The sequence below is a fragment of the Apostichopus japonicus genome, chromosome 7 (assembly GCF_037975245.1).
Source record: "Apostichopus japonicus isolate 1M-3 chromosome 7, ASM3797524v1, whole genome shotgun sequence".
Taxonomy (NCBI): Eukaryota; Metazoa; Echinodermata; class Holothuroidea; order Aspidochirotida; family Stichopodidae; genus Apostichopus; species Apostichopus japonicus.
The window spans coordinates 4,711,776-4,728,704 of NC_092567.1; the positions used below are offsets into that span (position 1 = coordinate 4,711,776).

General features: G+C 37.5%; 1 protein-coding gene across 3 annotated transcripts in view; it reads right to left on the bottom strand.

The window, feature by feature from the left end:
• LOC139969965 (uncharacterized) overlaps positions 1-16,929 on the bottom strand; it is a 39,354-nt gene that overhangs the window by 12,204 nt on the left and 10,221 nt on the right. The window contains exons 1-6 of one of the 3 annotated variants that reach the window (XM_071975431.1): positions 13,413-14,068; positions 6,151-6,343; positions 5,456-5,551; positions 3,879-3,925; positions 2,670-2,703; positions 547-2,030 (exon numbers count right to left, since the gene is read on the bottom strand). In XM_071975431.1, coding sequence (XP_071831532.1) covers positions 547-2,030; positions 2,670-2,703; positions 3,879-3,925; positions 5,456-5,462 — 1,572 coding nt within the window. In that variant the 5' untranslated portion in view covers positions 5,463-5,551; positions 6,151-6,343; positions 13,413-14,068. Of the gene's footprint in view, positions 1-546; positions 2,031-2,669; positions 2,704-3,878; positions 3,926-5,455; positions 5,552-6,150; positions 6,344-13,412; positions 14,069-16,929 lie in introns of those variants that run through there. The other 2 variants (XM_071975432.1, XM_071975433.1) reach the window with 2 other exon arrangements.

Sequence of the window (16,929 nt, forward strand, 5' to 3'; positions counted from 1 at the left end):
TACTTTTAGTTTTTTGCAGTAAAGGGGACCTCACAACTATAACTCAAATTATTCGAATATTTTCAAGGTTTGGATTGTCTATGTCATAGTGTGTTCATTTATTAGTTGGCAGTATGGCCACATGAAAGCAATAAATCAAGTGACACTATTGGTAATGACATCGACACTAAGTGTTGTTAGCATTTGATATTGTTTACGTTCGTATGGTCATTAGGTCATTATTTTGGGATTCAACCTCTGAAGATACTGTATGTATACAGTTGGGTATCTGATCTCATGAATCGATTGCTATTATATAACTTTCAAGAAATGCAGCGCAAACTGGAAAAATCAAAACAGGACTTGGCAGAAAAATAAACCAAGCACTTAAATACATGAGAGGGCAAAGGTTTGAATCCCTGTGGCTGGAAGTTTTGCACTGTTTTTTGTAGGTATAAGGACGCACTGATTATAATTCTATTGTACAATAACAGTACAAGACCGTGACCACATGACCACAAATCTGAGGAAATATGTCTTGATTGCAGTGAAAGAACATTACTTCACCTGGTTTGCACTCGCGAATTCCAAAACTTGTAAAGTTGATCTCTGATGTAGTTGACTGTCATCGCCATGTACGTGGACCACTTTAGAGGCCAACTTTGTGATTGCACCAACAATATTCTCATTGTTATAGTCTTGTTCCAGCATACACATCATAGCAAACTTTTTATGTTTAAGGTTGTTTTGCAGATAATTTTCAATTTTACCCGAAGCAGTCTTATTAAGACCACAGGCAAATCTGTAAACATAGTGAAGTTCAAAGGGGTCCAAATAACAGAGCAGTTCAGCTACACTCTGGCTCTCTGTTGTGGCAGAGGTTAAAGATTCTTGAGATAGATAATCAGCAATGTAGTGGGCAGCATACCACTCACAGAACAATTTGTGGCAGAATCTGACTTCCTTTTTGTAGAGAAATTGATCACCAGTCAGAACTTCTTCCTCAAAAAATATTCCAGTTTTAAGATACCACTCATAAAAGTCATCCCCAAGTCGTTTTCTTAGGGAAGTACTATCCCACACAATCAGTTGGTTTCTACCGCTCAATGCCTCAAAAGCAACCTTGTTCAACTCATCATGTTTTGAGCCAAAACATACCTTTTTAACTGTTTTGTTCATCAAATGACTATTGAAGCAAGCTATCACATTACGAAAGAAACTAGTAACGGATTTGAATGTCTTCAAGTCTTTGTTCTCGTGGATCATGTGAGCAAACAAAATAAACAACAAACGAACTTGACACAAGTCACCGAGTAGAGGGTTTCGTTGGAGTTTAAGTATTATTTCCCTGGCAGCTTGTTCGTCACCCTGTACAACTGCTTTTCGAATATATTTATCTCGGATGTCCTCGTTGAAACCTGTTAAACGTATTCGATCAGTATGCGGTGCAAATTCTTTCGGCAAGTAGAAAGGCCTGGTAGTCAGAATGACGTCTATTTCCTGTAACATTTCTCTCCGAAGGATAAGAGAAATATCAGTCTCTTGATCGTCTTTATCAGGGTATTCGTCAAATCCATCCAAAATAACCAATACACCTGAACAATTCTTTATGATTGATTCCACTATAACCTCACTCAGATCTGAGTCTCTGGGTAATATAAAACGCCGTATTGCTTGGTATATTGACTTCACCCCTCTCAGTTGTCTTAGCCGCAGGTAAATAAGTATCGGTACGTTACTTAAAGGGGATTTTGGAACCCTTTGGCACCATTCGTATGCAAGCTGTAGTGTCAGTGTTGATTTTCCGTATCCAGGTTCACCCTCTATAATTTGCCTACCACAATTCTCAGGTTTCTTTAGTAGTTCATGATGTGACTCTAAAAGTTTCCACATTTTGTTTCCATGTGCTTGTTGAACTAACCGTTCAATGCCGCTATAAACATATACTTTATCAACACAATACATTCTGTCTCTGATGTAAGGCAATGGTTGTACGGAGTGATAAAGTATCTCATACTTTGCCTTTAATTCCTTAATAAATTGTTCCTCCTCTGTAGGAAACCAGAAAAGTGTGATTAGTAACAATCTTATTTTATATCAGGAACAAATTCAATAATGAAAATGGTCAGATGAAAGTTTTTTTTTTTTAATTGGAATATCATTATTGGTAGCTGCTCAACCAAATTTTGTTGTAGAAAATATCTTGATATGTTAATTGAATTGCTTAACTTTAGATTTGTTCTCAAACTAAATGGTTATTTCAACAGCTGCTTTAATTGCAAAGAGACAATCGATTCCAACATTTGGCAAAGATGTGTAAAAAAAAAACTTCTTGGCCCAGACCATTTGGGAGTCATCATTGGGTCATAACTGTTATTTGAAGTGGGGCGCATTCTGATGTATTCAGAATGTTCATATCTTATTTTCATAAACCACAAAAGGAACCGTGAAATTATTGTGTCATTTATATATCCCCATTTGGTAAAGTTAACTGCAACATGAATTTGATATGACAGCAATAAAGTCACTGGAATCAGTTACATTATTATACATTATCATTTGTAGAGGATATGTATGTTGAAATTTATTTTAATTTATGCGTGGTATTTAACAGTATCTTAAAGCAATTGAAGGTATTGTTTGCAGCATTCACTGCACTCAGCTTGCAATAACTTGTACATCAGACTTACCAGGTGTGCGGTGAGTCTTAGTCTTGGGCAACATCTAAACAAGAGAGAGGTAATGATACTTTCAAACATATTATCAATAAAATTATCAATTTGAAGTCACTATTTGCAAATAATTTGACTATGTAACTAACATTTTCTATTAAATAGGATACAAGTTAACATAATATGTTTGATGTTGCTAAGTAACCGTAGGTTATACCTTATTCTTATATAAATGTACTCAGAGTCTACATGGCAGTCAAGCTTGCCTATAGAAAAACTGTCCTCATCTAATTCACTCAAGCATAATAATTTGTTACTTGATAGCATAAACTACCCCAAATACTGTCATTAGGATTCATCCTTGAGTTGACCAGTCACCTGTATGATTGCAAACACAAGTGCTCTAATGGCCAGTACTACTTTCCTGTGTGTGAAGACAAGTTTGGCTTGACCACTGAAAAAATACACTGTTTCTTTTAATCATGAATTTGTGCAGAGAAGAGTTCAGTACAGCTTGCATTACCAACTCAGGTAGATATTTAATCTTCCCTGTTTTTGGCTAAGACCAGGGGGAATGGGGTGGTTTTTGCTGCAGGGATGATCGTAGTGTACATGTTATTCTCAACACAAAACTGGTAGGGAGAGGATTTCCTGACAGTTGCGTGTATTACTTATATCTTTTACAACATGAAACTATCCATTGGTAGGAATGCTAAATATTTCAAATGAGTATAATGTTAACTTGTTGTTGCAACATATTATGTGTATCGATTAATTCAGTTGTTCACTTCCGGCATCAAAAATGCTCAATAAATATAGGTAGCGCAAGTTAATATACAGTAGTATATTTTGTTTAATCATGTGTAATCTCTGAGTTTCCCACGTGTTTGGTGATCATCAGACAAGTGACACGTTTGTAACCATTTTCTTTATGGTATGTACCGTGACTGATTAAAGTAATAGATTACAAAATCTCAGCGCCTGTTTCTTTACTTAAGTTTATCTATGTGTTACATTCTTTGCGTGTTATTGCGAGATTAAAGGCTCGTCGTTACTAACATACAATCATCCAAGCCGCATTTGTTTCCATACCACCACCAGTCCTCAGTAGGGAATATTTAAGTGCCCCCGGAATCTTAGACTGAATTAGCGTTACAGTATGTTTAACAGCTTTATATATTTTGCTTCCCTTGATCTTATTTATATTTTCAGATATTACAGTCTTACCTCTTCGTCTTCCACAATTTTCCTCCGACTCCTTCGGAAGTTTAACACTGCAGGAATAATTTATGTAAGGTTAATTAACCAGAATGCAAAGATGCATCGTGGTTTCGATGATGTAACATCAGCAGTTTTCTTCATGAATCTGACATCATGTACAGTGAGGGTGTACAACATACTTGAACATAGTAATACAGTGAAAAGCAGTGTGATGTGAAAAAAAAAAAAAGTCACAATGACAGAGGCTGTCCTGAAATTACCATTCACCTCAACAACAGGCATCTTGTACTAAATGTGATAGATACATCAAGATACTAAATATGACATCTGTCCTTATTGAAATATTGTGTAAAACATGGGTCTCACAATTTGACACCTGGTGAACTCAAACGACCACTGACCTCCGCCCAATGTTGTACAATTACATACCAAATATGCGATCTGTCCAAGCTTCCCTCATGATATTATGTTAGGAAGGTGTGTTAGTGTAGAGAGACAGGTAAGAGGGGAGTGAAGTAAATGTTTGGCATTTGTTGTCTTCATATGACCTTAGACCTCCACCAAAAACAGTAATAGGCTTCTTAACTTGTCCAAGGTTCCCTTCTTGCAAGATCATGTTTACAAAGCTTTCACCATTTGACCTGTTTTCCCCAAGTGAACCTTGAGCTCCACCAAAATCAATGGGCTTCTTTCACTCAATGCAATACACCTTCATACCAACTATGCGATCTGCCCAAGCTTCTAATATTGAGATATCATGTTTACAAGGTTTTCATAATTTGACCTCTGATGACCCCAAATGACCTTCCACTTCCCCGAAAAAAATGAGCTTCTTTTAATCAATAAGGTTCTTCTACACATTAAATATAAGGTCTGTTCGTCATGCTTTCCTTCTTGACACATCATGTTTAAAAGGTTTTCACAATTTGACCCCTAGTGACCCCAAATGACCTTTGACCTCCACCAAAAACAATAGGCTTCTTTGACTTAATTTGGTACTTTTACACATCAAATATGAGGTATGCCCATGCTTCCCATCTTGAGATATCGTGTTTACAAGGTTTTCACAATTTGATCCTTGGTGACCTCAAATGACTTTTGACCCCCACCAAAAACAATAGGATTCTTGTACTCAATGTGAATTTAAGCTCACCAAATATGAAGTTGGTCCGACCTTCCTTTCTTGAAATATTGTGTTTACCAGATTTTTACAATTTGACTCCTCATGACCCCAAATGACCCTTGACCTTCACCAAAAACAATAGGCTTCTTGTACTCAATGTGGTAAGTCTACACATTACATATGATATTGGTCCGAACCACCCTTCTTGAGATATCATGTTTACAAACTGGGCATCACAAACGCGCACATACACACAAACGCCATCATCAATGCAACGGTTACTATTATCATCAAAATAAAAAATATAAAAAATATAAATTTAGATAAAACAAATAGTTGCTATACTTTTCTATTAGTCAATAAGGATAATGTAGATGCAATGAATACAAATAGAATACAAGAAAATAGCTAACAAAATTTGCTATATATTGCAAAGTAATTGTGCTATGCACCATGGTACCTTTCATACAGACGACCAAAACCACCAGAATTAGAAGTACTACAATTATGGTTGTAACCACAGCAACTGTCGATGAACCTGAAGTCCCCTTGTTGTCTGTAAATAGGAAAAACGCATGTTAAATGGCAATTTGAAATTAAGCATTTGAAAATATTAAGTGAGGATCTGAAAGGGTTAACATTATCACAAAGACAGAACAATTATTCAATAAAATCAACTGCACTTTCCAAGTGGTAATGAAGATTAGGCACCAATTTCAGATAGATTAAGACTATACATATCAGTATTCATCAGTGTGTGAGAAAAGACTAGCCTTTTGGCGATATAAAAAAGCAGATAAAAATAAAGTTGTTCTGATGGAGCTTAAAGTCAGATTTAGAAACCATAAGTCGGATCGAAGAAGAAGTCATTGGAGATGCAAACTAGCCATTCATTTAGAAGCATAACTTCTATCAGACATAAAATTCACTGAACATACGGGCTGTATTCTAACTACACGAGCAGGCTACTGTACTGGATCTCACAATTGCAAAATCATTCACCTCTTAGAACAAGATAAAAGAGAATATTTAGATCAATTCTAATGTAACTTCAGGTATAAAACACTCATTATAAAACACTCTAATGTGATCCCTCTTTCAGGCGCTGATCACATTTTGAAGTTTGTTGTAAGAGAAATGTCAAAGATTCCTCACTTTTCTGTTGATGTCCTTTCCAGATCTGTTAGAGATAGAGCAGGATAGTTTTCCTAAGTTCTCCATTGGAGTTTGACTTCTGGTAGTATGCCACCAACTGAACACGCCACGTTTCCTGCTCTTGGGACGTCAAGTACACAATACTGTGTATGGTCACATCCTTCTACAATTATGTATGGTGGGCTTGGATAGGCTATTCAAGAAAAAAGAGATATTGTGGGTTTCTTTCCCGCAATGACTGGTAAATAACTTAAATACATTGTACATTAGTCAATACGAACTTAACATGTAAAGAAGTCCGTACATTAAAGAAAACATATATTAGACAGATCATATAAACGTATACGTTCCATTGTCCACAAATGTTACATTACAGTCCATTCATATAAAGTAATACCTCTGGGTGTGAAAGGGAGCAGTGCACTTACTCAATGACTACTGTAATGTCTACAGTTATACAGTAAAGTAAAACATCTTGGTGTGCAAGGAGTAGTACAGCACTCAAGGAGTAGTAGGAAAATTATAAAGTTATGTCATACCTCTGGGTGTGCAACTGAAGCAGTTCAGTACTCAATGACTACAAGTATCTAAAGTTATACAGTAAAATAAGACCTGAGATGTGTGTGAAAGGGAGCAGTAAAGTACTCAATGATTACTGTAGTGTCTACAGTTATACAGTAAAGTATTACCTCTGGGTGTGTAGGGGAGCAGTACAGTACTCGATGACTACTGTAGTATCAACATTTATACAGTAAAGTAATACCTCTGGGTGTGTAAGAAGTAGTGCAGTACTCAATGACTACTGTAGCGTCTATATAGTTATACAGTAAAGTAATACCTCTGGGTGTGCAAAGAGCAGAGCAGTACTGAATGACTGCTGTAGTACAGCAGGGAGTTCCATAACAACTCCCTGAGTACAGTAGGTACTGTACATTATACAGTTAAGTAATACCTCTGGGTGTGCAAGGAGCAGTGCAGTCCTCAATGACTACTGTGAGTACAGTATGTAAAGTTATACAGGAAAGAAATACCTGTGGGTTTGTTAGGGGGCAGTGCAGTATATACTCAATTACTACATAGTGTCTACAGTTAAACAGTAAAGTAATACCTCTGGGCGGTGTGCAAAGAGCAGTGCAGTACTCAATGACTACTGTAGTATGTAAAGTTCCTGAAAGAAATACCTGTGGGTGTGTTAGGGGGTAGTGCAGTATTCAATGACTAACTTACTGTAGTGTCTACAGTTATACAGTAAGGTACAGTAATTCCTCTGGGTGCGCAATGGAACAGTGCAGTACTGGATAGTAAGTACAGTTATACAGTAAATACCTCTGGGTGTGTTATGGGGCAGTGCAGTACTCAATGACTACTGCAGTATGTACAAGTAAGTAAATACCTCTGGGTGTGTAAGGGGGCAGTGCAGTACTGAATGACTACTGTAGTGTCTACAGTTATAGGTAAAGTAACACCTCTGGGTGTGCAAAGAGCAGTGCAGTTCTCAATGACTACTGTAGTACAGTATGTTAAGTTATACAGAAATACCTGTGGGTTTGTTAGGGGGTAGTGCAGTAGCCAGTGACTAAGTAGTGTCAACAGTTATACAGTAAAGTCATACTTCTGTGTGTGTAAGTCCTGAGCAGTGCAATACTCAATGACTACAGTAAGACTGTAGTGTCTACAGTTATACTTAAGGTAATACTGTACAGGCTCTTGGTGTGTAAGGGGGCATTGCTGTACTCAAAGACTACTGGAGTATACTGTACATATATACATGTACATTTCCAGTAGTCAATGGGTACAGCACTGCACCTGTAGACACCTATAAGTATTACTTTTACTGTATATTCCTAGGTCATGAGATCCACCTCTCAAAACTAAACAAAACTTTGACCTCTGATAACTTTGCACATGAAGGTGGCACAGGGATCAACCATGGACAATTTTTATCAGTTTGGAGATTGAGTTTTTGACCCATAATTGACCTTTTTTTTTACCGTATTGCACCCCATCAGTGGGCAGGTTTTTGTCCTAAGAGACCTTGAATGATCTTGGATAGCATGACAGTTTTTATGAAAAATGTTCCCTTTGATGTGCACTTCATCCTAAAATTGTTATGAACTCCAATGTACACACACACTGTTATTGCTAAAAAGGTATCAAATCCAACCTTTGACATCTCATAACTTACGAACCGGGTGTCCGATCGAAGCAGGAGTTAGTTTCTTCTTTAGAGCATGTATAGCTCTATCATATAGTTAAATATTGACAAACTTGTTTTTTTTTTTTTTTGTCCTGTATATCTCCTAAAAAGAGCATATATTTATAAAAAAAAAAAGAAAAAACCTTAATTGTATCTGTCAACTTTGCACCTGAAGGTCGCACAGGGGTCAACCCATGGACATTTTTGATCGAAAGACCATTTATGATCTGGATGGCCACAAGAAATTCAAATAACTAAAGAAGCTTATACAGGTCACCAGAGGTCAACCTAAGGTCAACGGTCACAAAGATGCGGGTCCACTATTGGATTACATTTAGCGTAACTCCCAACCTTGACGGACATTTTGTTCTCAAGTTATCACAAAAACACCTGTTTTTGACCCCTAATTGACCTTTGTTGACCTTGGATCACACCACTGTTAAGTTGAAAATTATCCCCTACGTTATTTACAAGTATACAGTATATTACAAGTTCCAAAATAACAATCATGTCGCACCCTGTCAATGGGAGTTATTGCTTGTTATTGTTTTGGTTTTTGGCCCCTAACTGACCTTTGGTGACCTTTACAGGCACCGAGAACAATAGGGCACACCCTCTCACTATGGCAGATCTAGTTGACTATGTACATAGGTTCCTTTTGCTTAATCAAGGAACCAAAAAGTGTTTAAGTCCTTCATGTTGCTTATAGCATGCTAACATACATGCTAATGTACAGTATGCTAACTTACATGTATGCTCATGCTAACATACATGCTAACATACAACATGTACAGTATGCTAGCAAACAGACTGACAGCCTGACATAGATGCTACCAGCTTTTAACATGCTAACATACAGGCTAACAAACAGGCTAACATACTTGCTATCATACACACTAACACACATGTATGCTATCATACATGTATGCTAACATGTATGCTTACATGTATGTTTGCTAACATACTTGCTATCTTACATGCTAACATAGCCTTCAAGCTAACATATATGTATACATGTATGCTAACATGTATGCTAACTTACATGTATGCTAAAATCAGGCTAACATACAGCCTGACATACACACTATCATACTGCTTATAACATGCTAACATACACACTAGCATGTATACACACTAACAAACAGGCTAACATACAGGCTAACAAGCAGGCTTACATACAGGCTAACATACTTGCTATCATACATAGTTAACATGTATGCTATCATGCATGCTGACATACATGCTATCATCCATGCTAACACACATGCTAACATTCATGCTATCATACATGCTAAGATACATGTATGCTACATACTTGCTAACTTACATGCTAACATACATGTATGCTAACATACTTGCTATCATACATGCTAACATAGCCTTCAAGCTAACATATGCTCACATTCATGCTAACTTACAGGCTAACATACAGCCTGACATACATGCTATCATACTGGTTATAACATGCTAACATACATGCTACTGTAACATACACGGTAGCATATATACACACTAACAAACACACAAACATACAGGCTAACAAGCAGGCTTACATACAGGCTAACATACTTGCAATCATACATACTAACATACATGTACAGTATGCTATCATACATGCTTACATACATGCTAGCATACATGCTAACATACATGCTAACATTCATGCTAACATACATGCTAACATACATGTATGGTATCATACTGCTTACATAGCCTACAAGCTAACATGTATGCTATCATACATGCTAACATACATGCTAATATATAGGAGACAGGACTGCTAACAGATATGCAACATATTACAAATAGTACAGGTATCGCAGCTCAATTAGCCTACGTAGTGCAAGTCAATGGGAGCAATTAATTGACCAAACCTTTATGCAAAATTGTGCTTTTTCGCAATTTGGCTGAAATCCAGTATGTTAATGGCTTAAATGCTTAGCATATATAGTGTAGCAATTGATATTTCAGGAATGATGTTCTGTGATATCACGCTTCAGTGATTTCTGTTGTCTAAAATGAGTATTTGGTCAAAATTTAGACTTTTAGACCTGAGATTACTGGGATGGACCCTGTTGGGGTCCTATTAATGTCACAAAGTGAGCTATTTACTCATATTAAAGTTATATATGACTTAAAGCTACTGTAGGTCCTATATAGATATATGAGTGTTTGACACTAGTTTCACGAAGCTTGCTAAGCAACAGTAATCAATGTACATGACATTTTGTTGTAAGGATAGCTCAGTAAATTTGGAATAAGTTTATTCAAAATACATGAAATGTGGTTGACCCAGCCTGGAAACTGTAATTCATTCCTGCCTCAGGACCTACAGTAAATGGTACTGTAGCAATGATAAGCTCAGTAGCAACAATAATATTACACTTGATTCTTGAGTACTCATGCTGGTATGATTAGCCTTATATCTAGTTGCCAGTTTGCTAATGCTATAAACAGATGCCTAGGTAGTGTTGCCCAGGCCTAGCATTTTGACCACTGATTGTGTTAGACACATATATAATCATAGAGCACCTGTAATGTTTAGACCTGCACATAGTTTACTTCAACTACCATTATTGCTCAAGTTAACCTACATGTGATAGGCTTACATGTATTTCTGCTTCTCAAAAGCACTTGGTGTACAGAATTTTACAGAACATTGACTGCCAAATTCATTGCAGAGTAATACAGTAGCTAAACTACTGGGCAGTACTAAGGTGGCCAAAAAAGAGAAAATAATTGATTCCGTACATTGTATATGCAAAATCTGCACTCACCTTGGTTCCTGCCGCTACCCCACTCCCCTTTAAGATAGGAATGCTAATGATCTCAAAATATTAATTGTTCTGTGCCAATATGCAAGACCAATTGAGCAGAATTTGACTACAAAATGTCTGCCATGTCTAGTTCTTTCATACCCCTAAATTAACACATTCGTTGATAAGCTAACTGAAGTGTAGGCCTAAGTACATACATCCATTGACTTTGGATACTGTTTACTATGCTCTGAGACTAGTCTTAGCTCAGACAGGTCAGGGCCCAGAGAGTAGTGGTATGTGGTAATGTACTAATGGTATCGTAATTTGTATGTTGTACTGAGGTAATTTTGGGTTTTATTTGAGAGTAAGATTTCCAAATGCCAAAAACATGTGCAAAACTGGGGGGAGGATGTTGAAAGCTTAGAAAACCACAATTTGATCAGCATATAACTGAAATGGAATAAAACTCATCAAATATGTAACTCTTCTTTGCAGGGTTGGCCGGTTTTTACCGGGCGGTTTTTACCGCCCCGGTAAAAACAAGTTTTTTACCGGTTTTTACCGGGAGGTTTTTCCCACATATACAGTAAGTGGGAAAAACTGGGAAAAACCGGGAAAAACCTCAAATTATATAGAATTCCTAAAAACTCATGTGGAACTTGTGGAGGAGCATAGAATCTACAAGAAAATGGCATCTTATGGTAGGGGGTTGGGTTACATCCAAAGAACAGCTATGATCTATAACTTGTGAGTTTACCGATTAGACTATTATAAATAATTCAAATAAATAATATATTGGATGCTCAAATCAACCAACTTTATTTTCCTATCGAGAACGGACTCGTATCAAACTGTTGGTGCCTCCTAGGGCTATGGTTCGTCATATTATACATGCCACATTAGTCCACTCAGATCCAAATGATGATTCACATCCAAGAACGATCACTTCATGTCTGCGATAAATTGTACTCTGTTCACACTTCGCACTAGGCACTGTACTATGCTTTTTTTATATTGCTTATAGGCACTGTACTAAGTGACTGTTGTGACATCAACTATCTTGAGAATAAGTAACAATTGGAACAGTTACTTGTGTTGTTGATACTCCTACCTCTTCAGTTAGCCTATATACAGGAAGTGCCCAGTATCACCTCACCTGTCCACCTCAAAGTGTTTAATCACTCATGCATGAATTTGTATAATAATTGGACCATGTTTTCATCAAGGTAAACAGTTTGGTTGTGTGAATGGCTCCATAGGGCCATTGTGCGTTTAATACTTTAATTGGGCCCATGTGCCTTACAAAGTTTCAAAGCAGTTTCTATTGAGCCCCCTGGATTGAAGTTCACCTCAATAGACTGTTGCCTATACTGTATTAATGGAATGAACTGTCTGAGCACATAATATTATATTATTACATGGTTCCTTGTCCCTTTGAGGCTTTGGATGCCATGGTTCGCCACTTCGTTCTATCCTCCGCTGTTCATGCAACATAATAGGCCTGGAGAATTTAGGAGGGGTGAATGTCCCAGTGTAGACCTATAATGGTTTGGGCAATAGGCAATGCATATACTGCTAAAGAGATCGTGACAGAATAACTATACATGTGCAATACGAAAAATACTCTTTTTTCCACAAAAAGTAGAATAAGAATGTGATAAAATAGCTCAAAATGAAGCTAAGAAACTCCCATATTCAATAAAATATGCCTGTCATGAAACAATATCTTGCCTACTGATGACCCTGCATTTTACGGACAATTAATACTAGTTTTCGAGACGGAGGCGGTTTTTACCGGTATTTACCAGTTTTTCCCGGTTTTTACCTGGTTTTTACCGCTTAGTGGGAAAAACAGGTTTTTCCCGGGAAAATGCCAACCCTGCTTCTTTGCTGCAAACAGTTTAGGCTAGGTTGCCTGCTGTATGTTGCTAGTAATATTTGATTTTGAAGGTGCGTCAATAACGAAGGTGCATTAACTGTGAAGCCTTTGCTATACACAGTTACGGTTCTGAACAGTGATAGTTGAATTAATTCAATATGGTGATTTACAATATTTCAACGCTATCATGAAATTTTGTAGGGCAACCATATTAACATCGTTCTGAAGACTATGGTCGACACACATAGCTTCCGTTTAGTATTACTAGTAACGTACTTACGCTTGTCCTACAGGCTACACTAGTACTGTACTTGTACTATTAGTTGTACTGTAGAAGACATTTAATATGATAATAATACTAATAGTCAAATTATTGAAGTCCTAGTCTCCTAGATATTAATTAATAAATAAAATGATAAACACTTACCTGTGTTCAACTTATAGTTACCAACTCGAATTATCAAGATGTAAGTACCAGTGTTTTGAAGCATATAAGTAGAGAAAGCGAACACGGAAAGACCATGTTGGTACAGTACCAGCGCGTAAAATAATGGCTGCATATTAACGAACCATAGTTTGCAAGCACCTACCGTACCTTGAGGCTTGAACAAGCATACAGTTTATGTGTGCGAGCGGAAGGTAAACTTTATGTAAAAACATGGTTAGGCGTTTCATAAATTCAACGTCAAAGGTTAAGGTCAATCGTAATGCACGCCGTTTGTACCACATTTATGATTTATGTTACAGTTGCAGAATATGTTGCCGTCGCGAAAACTTAGGTTGCCATCGCGGAAACTTAAGTTGCATTCGAGGAAACTCCCGTCGTCTAATTTCACTCCGTTCTTCAATTTCATTCCGTTGTCCAAGTTCATTCGGTTATCCAAATTCATTTCGTCGCGAGGTATTCCGTCGCGGAGAAATCCCGTTCGTTATGCGAGAAGTGACCCGTGAAGGTGGGCCCTGTCCCAATTCTATCAATCATTTTCTCAATAAAGTTTATATCTGGCAAGTAGAACGTGAATAACAAGCCCACGTAAGCCTACCACGTAGGCCTATCCATGATACCGTACCATAACCGTTATGAAGACGTCCCCGCCCCCCCCCCCTCTCCCAGTTACTATGCCTCTATATAACTAAATATGTTCGGGACAAACAATAATAGATACATCTATAGGCTGCATCTCCATCGGTACTCTGCAATAGACTGGTGTCCATCTCGCAAAGGATGATTAGTGACATCACCAGCTAAGATCAGAGCACTATATACATTCACAAACAAGGATTATAAGAATATCAGTTGACTTTACCTAGTAGAATTATGCAAAACTAGTCAATTGCATGACTCGTAACCACAAGTACCTGTTAACAAAGGTACTTTAATACAAACTTTTTTTCCCTCAAAAGATGCTAGTGTAGGACGGGATATGCACTCGTTTATTTGCAATTAGGGCACTCCAAACTAGTGTAGGGATGTGAACTGATTTATTTGCAATTTCCGCTTTCCAAACTCCATGAAGTTGAGGGTAAGAATCCCGTAAAAGTTTGTGGCCAGGACGCGTAATTTTTTTTCCTAGGAGGGTTAGGGGCAATTATCATATATAGGCGTATCCAAACCCTCGCGCATGCGTGTTACTCATACACACGCGTTACTCATTGATCGCTGTAATACACGTGTGGGCACTATGTACGCTGTACAAAGCAAGATCTCCGCTATACAGATTTACACGTAATGCAGTTGCTTTTTGGCCAAGGATTACCAAGTGAGAATTGAATAATATAAGTGATGGGACGCAAGCTAAAGAAATACAAATTAAAGCGCGATCAAATCGTCACTTCAATTATTAATTTTCTGGAGATGTTGTGGCTAATGTAGGGGACTTAATAGTCTGCGGCTGGTGATTTAATATCTGATAGTAATATCTGATAGAACTGATAGTTCATAAAAGCAGGCTTAATTTTGTATGTTGGCCTACTATATTAGTATCATGTATAGAATTTTAATGTTTACCGTAACATTAAAGTTTACCGTGAAGCTAGAAATGCATGTAATGTATGCTAGCAGATTAACATTAACCAAACCATTAAATTAATGTCCGTCGCGCACATTGATGACAACATATGAAATCCGTACATTGTGTCTAAAATCTGGGTGTCAGTCGAACAGGTCTCCATCGCTGCATGAACGCATATACGTATACATGTGCAAAATTTGAATCGCGTCGCACACACTGTATGTACTACTACTAGCCATAAAACTTTTTACGAGTAACACGCATGCGCGAGGGTCTGGATACGCCTATATATGATAATTGCCCCTAACCCTCCTAGGAAAAAAAAATACGCGGCCAGGACCATTCACAAAATGGTTCGTAAACGAAATCTAATTAAGGTTTACGAATCCAAAACTATCTTTTTACTGTTGATTCAATTTCCCTGCGGAAGTTTATCATCTAGGCTCTATAAGGTAACAATATGTTTTTCATTTGAAACTTTTCAAAGATTTTGACTGATTTGATGCATTTTTGGCAGCTTTATGTGAAGTTAGGGTTTGCAGAGAAATGGTCGAATTGCAGTAGCATGGACACTTCGAAGTTCGGACACCTAAGATTTAAACAACCCCAAAACTATAACTTCCTTTTAGAGACAAATATGTAAGTACTTGCTAGCACACAGGTTATTTTGGAGAGGAAATAGCTGCAGCTTCGTAGTTTTTCGTGAAATTGGCTCTTGCTGTAGGTTATCAGGGTAAAATCGTGCATTTCTTAGGGGTGTCCGAACTTCGCAGTGTTCCGAACTTCGCAATACTGTACTGTACAGTACTAAGGCTGTACAGAGATAGTATAATCGGCTAAGTTCGTTACCACGTTTCAAACAGTTTAGGTCCTAGCGTGTGATATATTATATGATTAGCCTACTATCACTGGATAGTACTGCTATATAGTACTACTATCACTGGATACTACTACGGGATCGAATATGTGTTCGTTATGTGACGGATGACGATTAAATTCTTGTTCGCTAGCACTGAATATCGTTTATTGTAGGTGACATCCAGTAGTAGACAACCTAAGACTTTGGGGCTTATACACCTACTTGTACTACTAGTTACTAGCTTAGGAAGCAGTTAGGCTAGACAGGTTGAAATAATTCTGAGGTATTTGCCAGTAGCGCCCTCAGTTGTATCTCAAATCTTTGTAATGAAAAAAGGCCGAGCCCATGTTTTGGTCAAAGTAGACATAGGCCTACAGTCAGACCTCAACGAGTGAGTTAATGAGCTCAGAGAGCAGTTTTCTTGTAGCCCGCCCCCATAAAACTGAAGGCCAGACATAAGAAATTTTGCAAAACTGCTTGCGACCTACCCCTCTGGTTTAAATGTTTGAATAATGCAAAAGAAGGCGTCATCAGCCACCATGACGCGGTAAGGTTAATCTCACAACATTTATTTTCGTAATAAAGCAGTAAAAAGTTCTATTTTTGTCGTATTTTGTGATAAATCTCCATTGAATTTTGCGCCTTTTTCATGTCTAGTTACAGGAGAAAAATGCACATTTTTAGGTAAAATTGGCTAGATGATGCTTTTTACAACAATACCAAATTGGCGATTGGAAATGCACTAGTTTTTTCAACTGTCATCTAATTAATTTACGGCAAAACACAGCGTTATGAAATACAGATACAGTTAGGACTTTGTATTGGCTCTGCGTATACAATGATCCATCTAATCCATCTATCCTATCCATCCTATCCATCCATCCTATACATCCTATCCATCCAATTATAGCTACACATTCTTTACACCCATCCAATTGCGATCTTATCAGATCAATCCTATCCATCCATCTTATCCATCTATCATATCCATCCATCCTATACATCCATCCTGTCCATCCTATCCATCCATAATATCCATCCATTATATCAATTCATCCTATACATCCAAATCA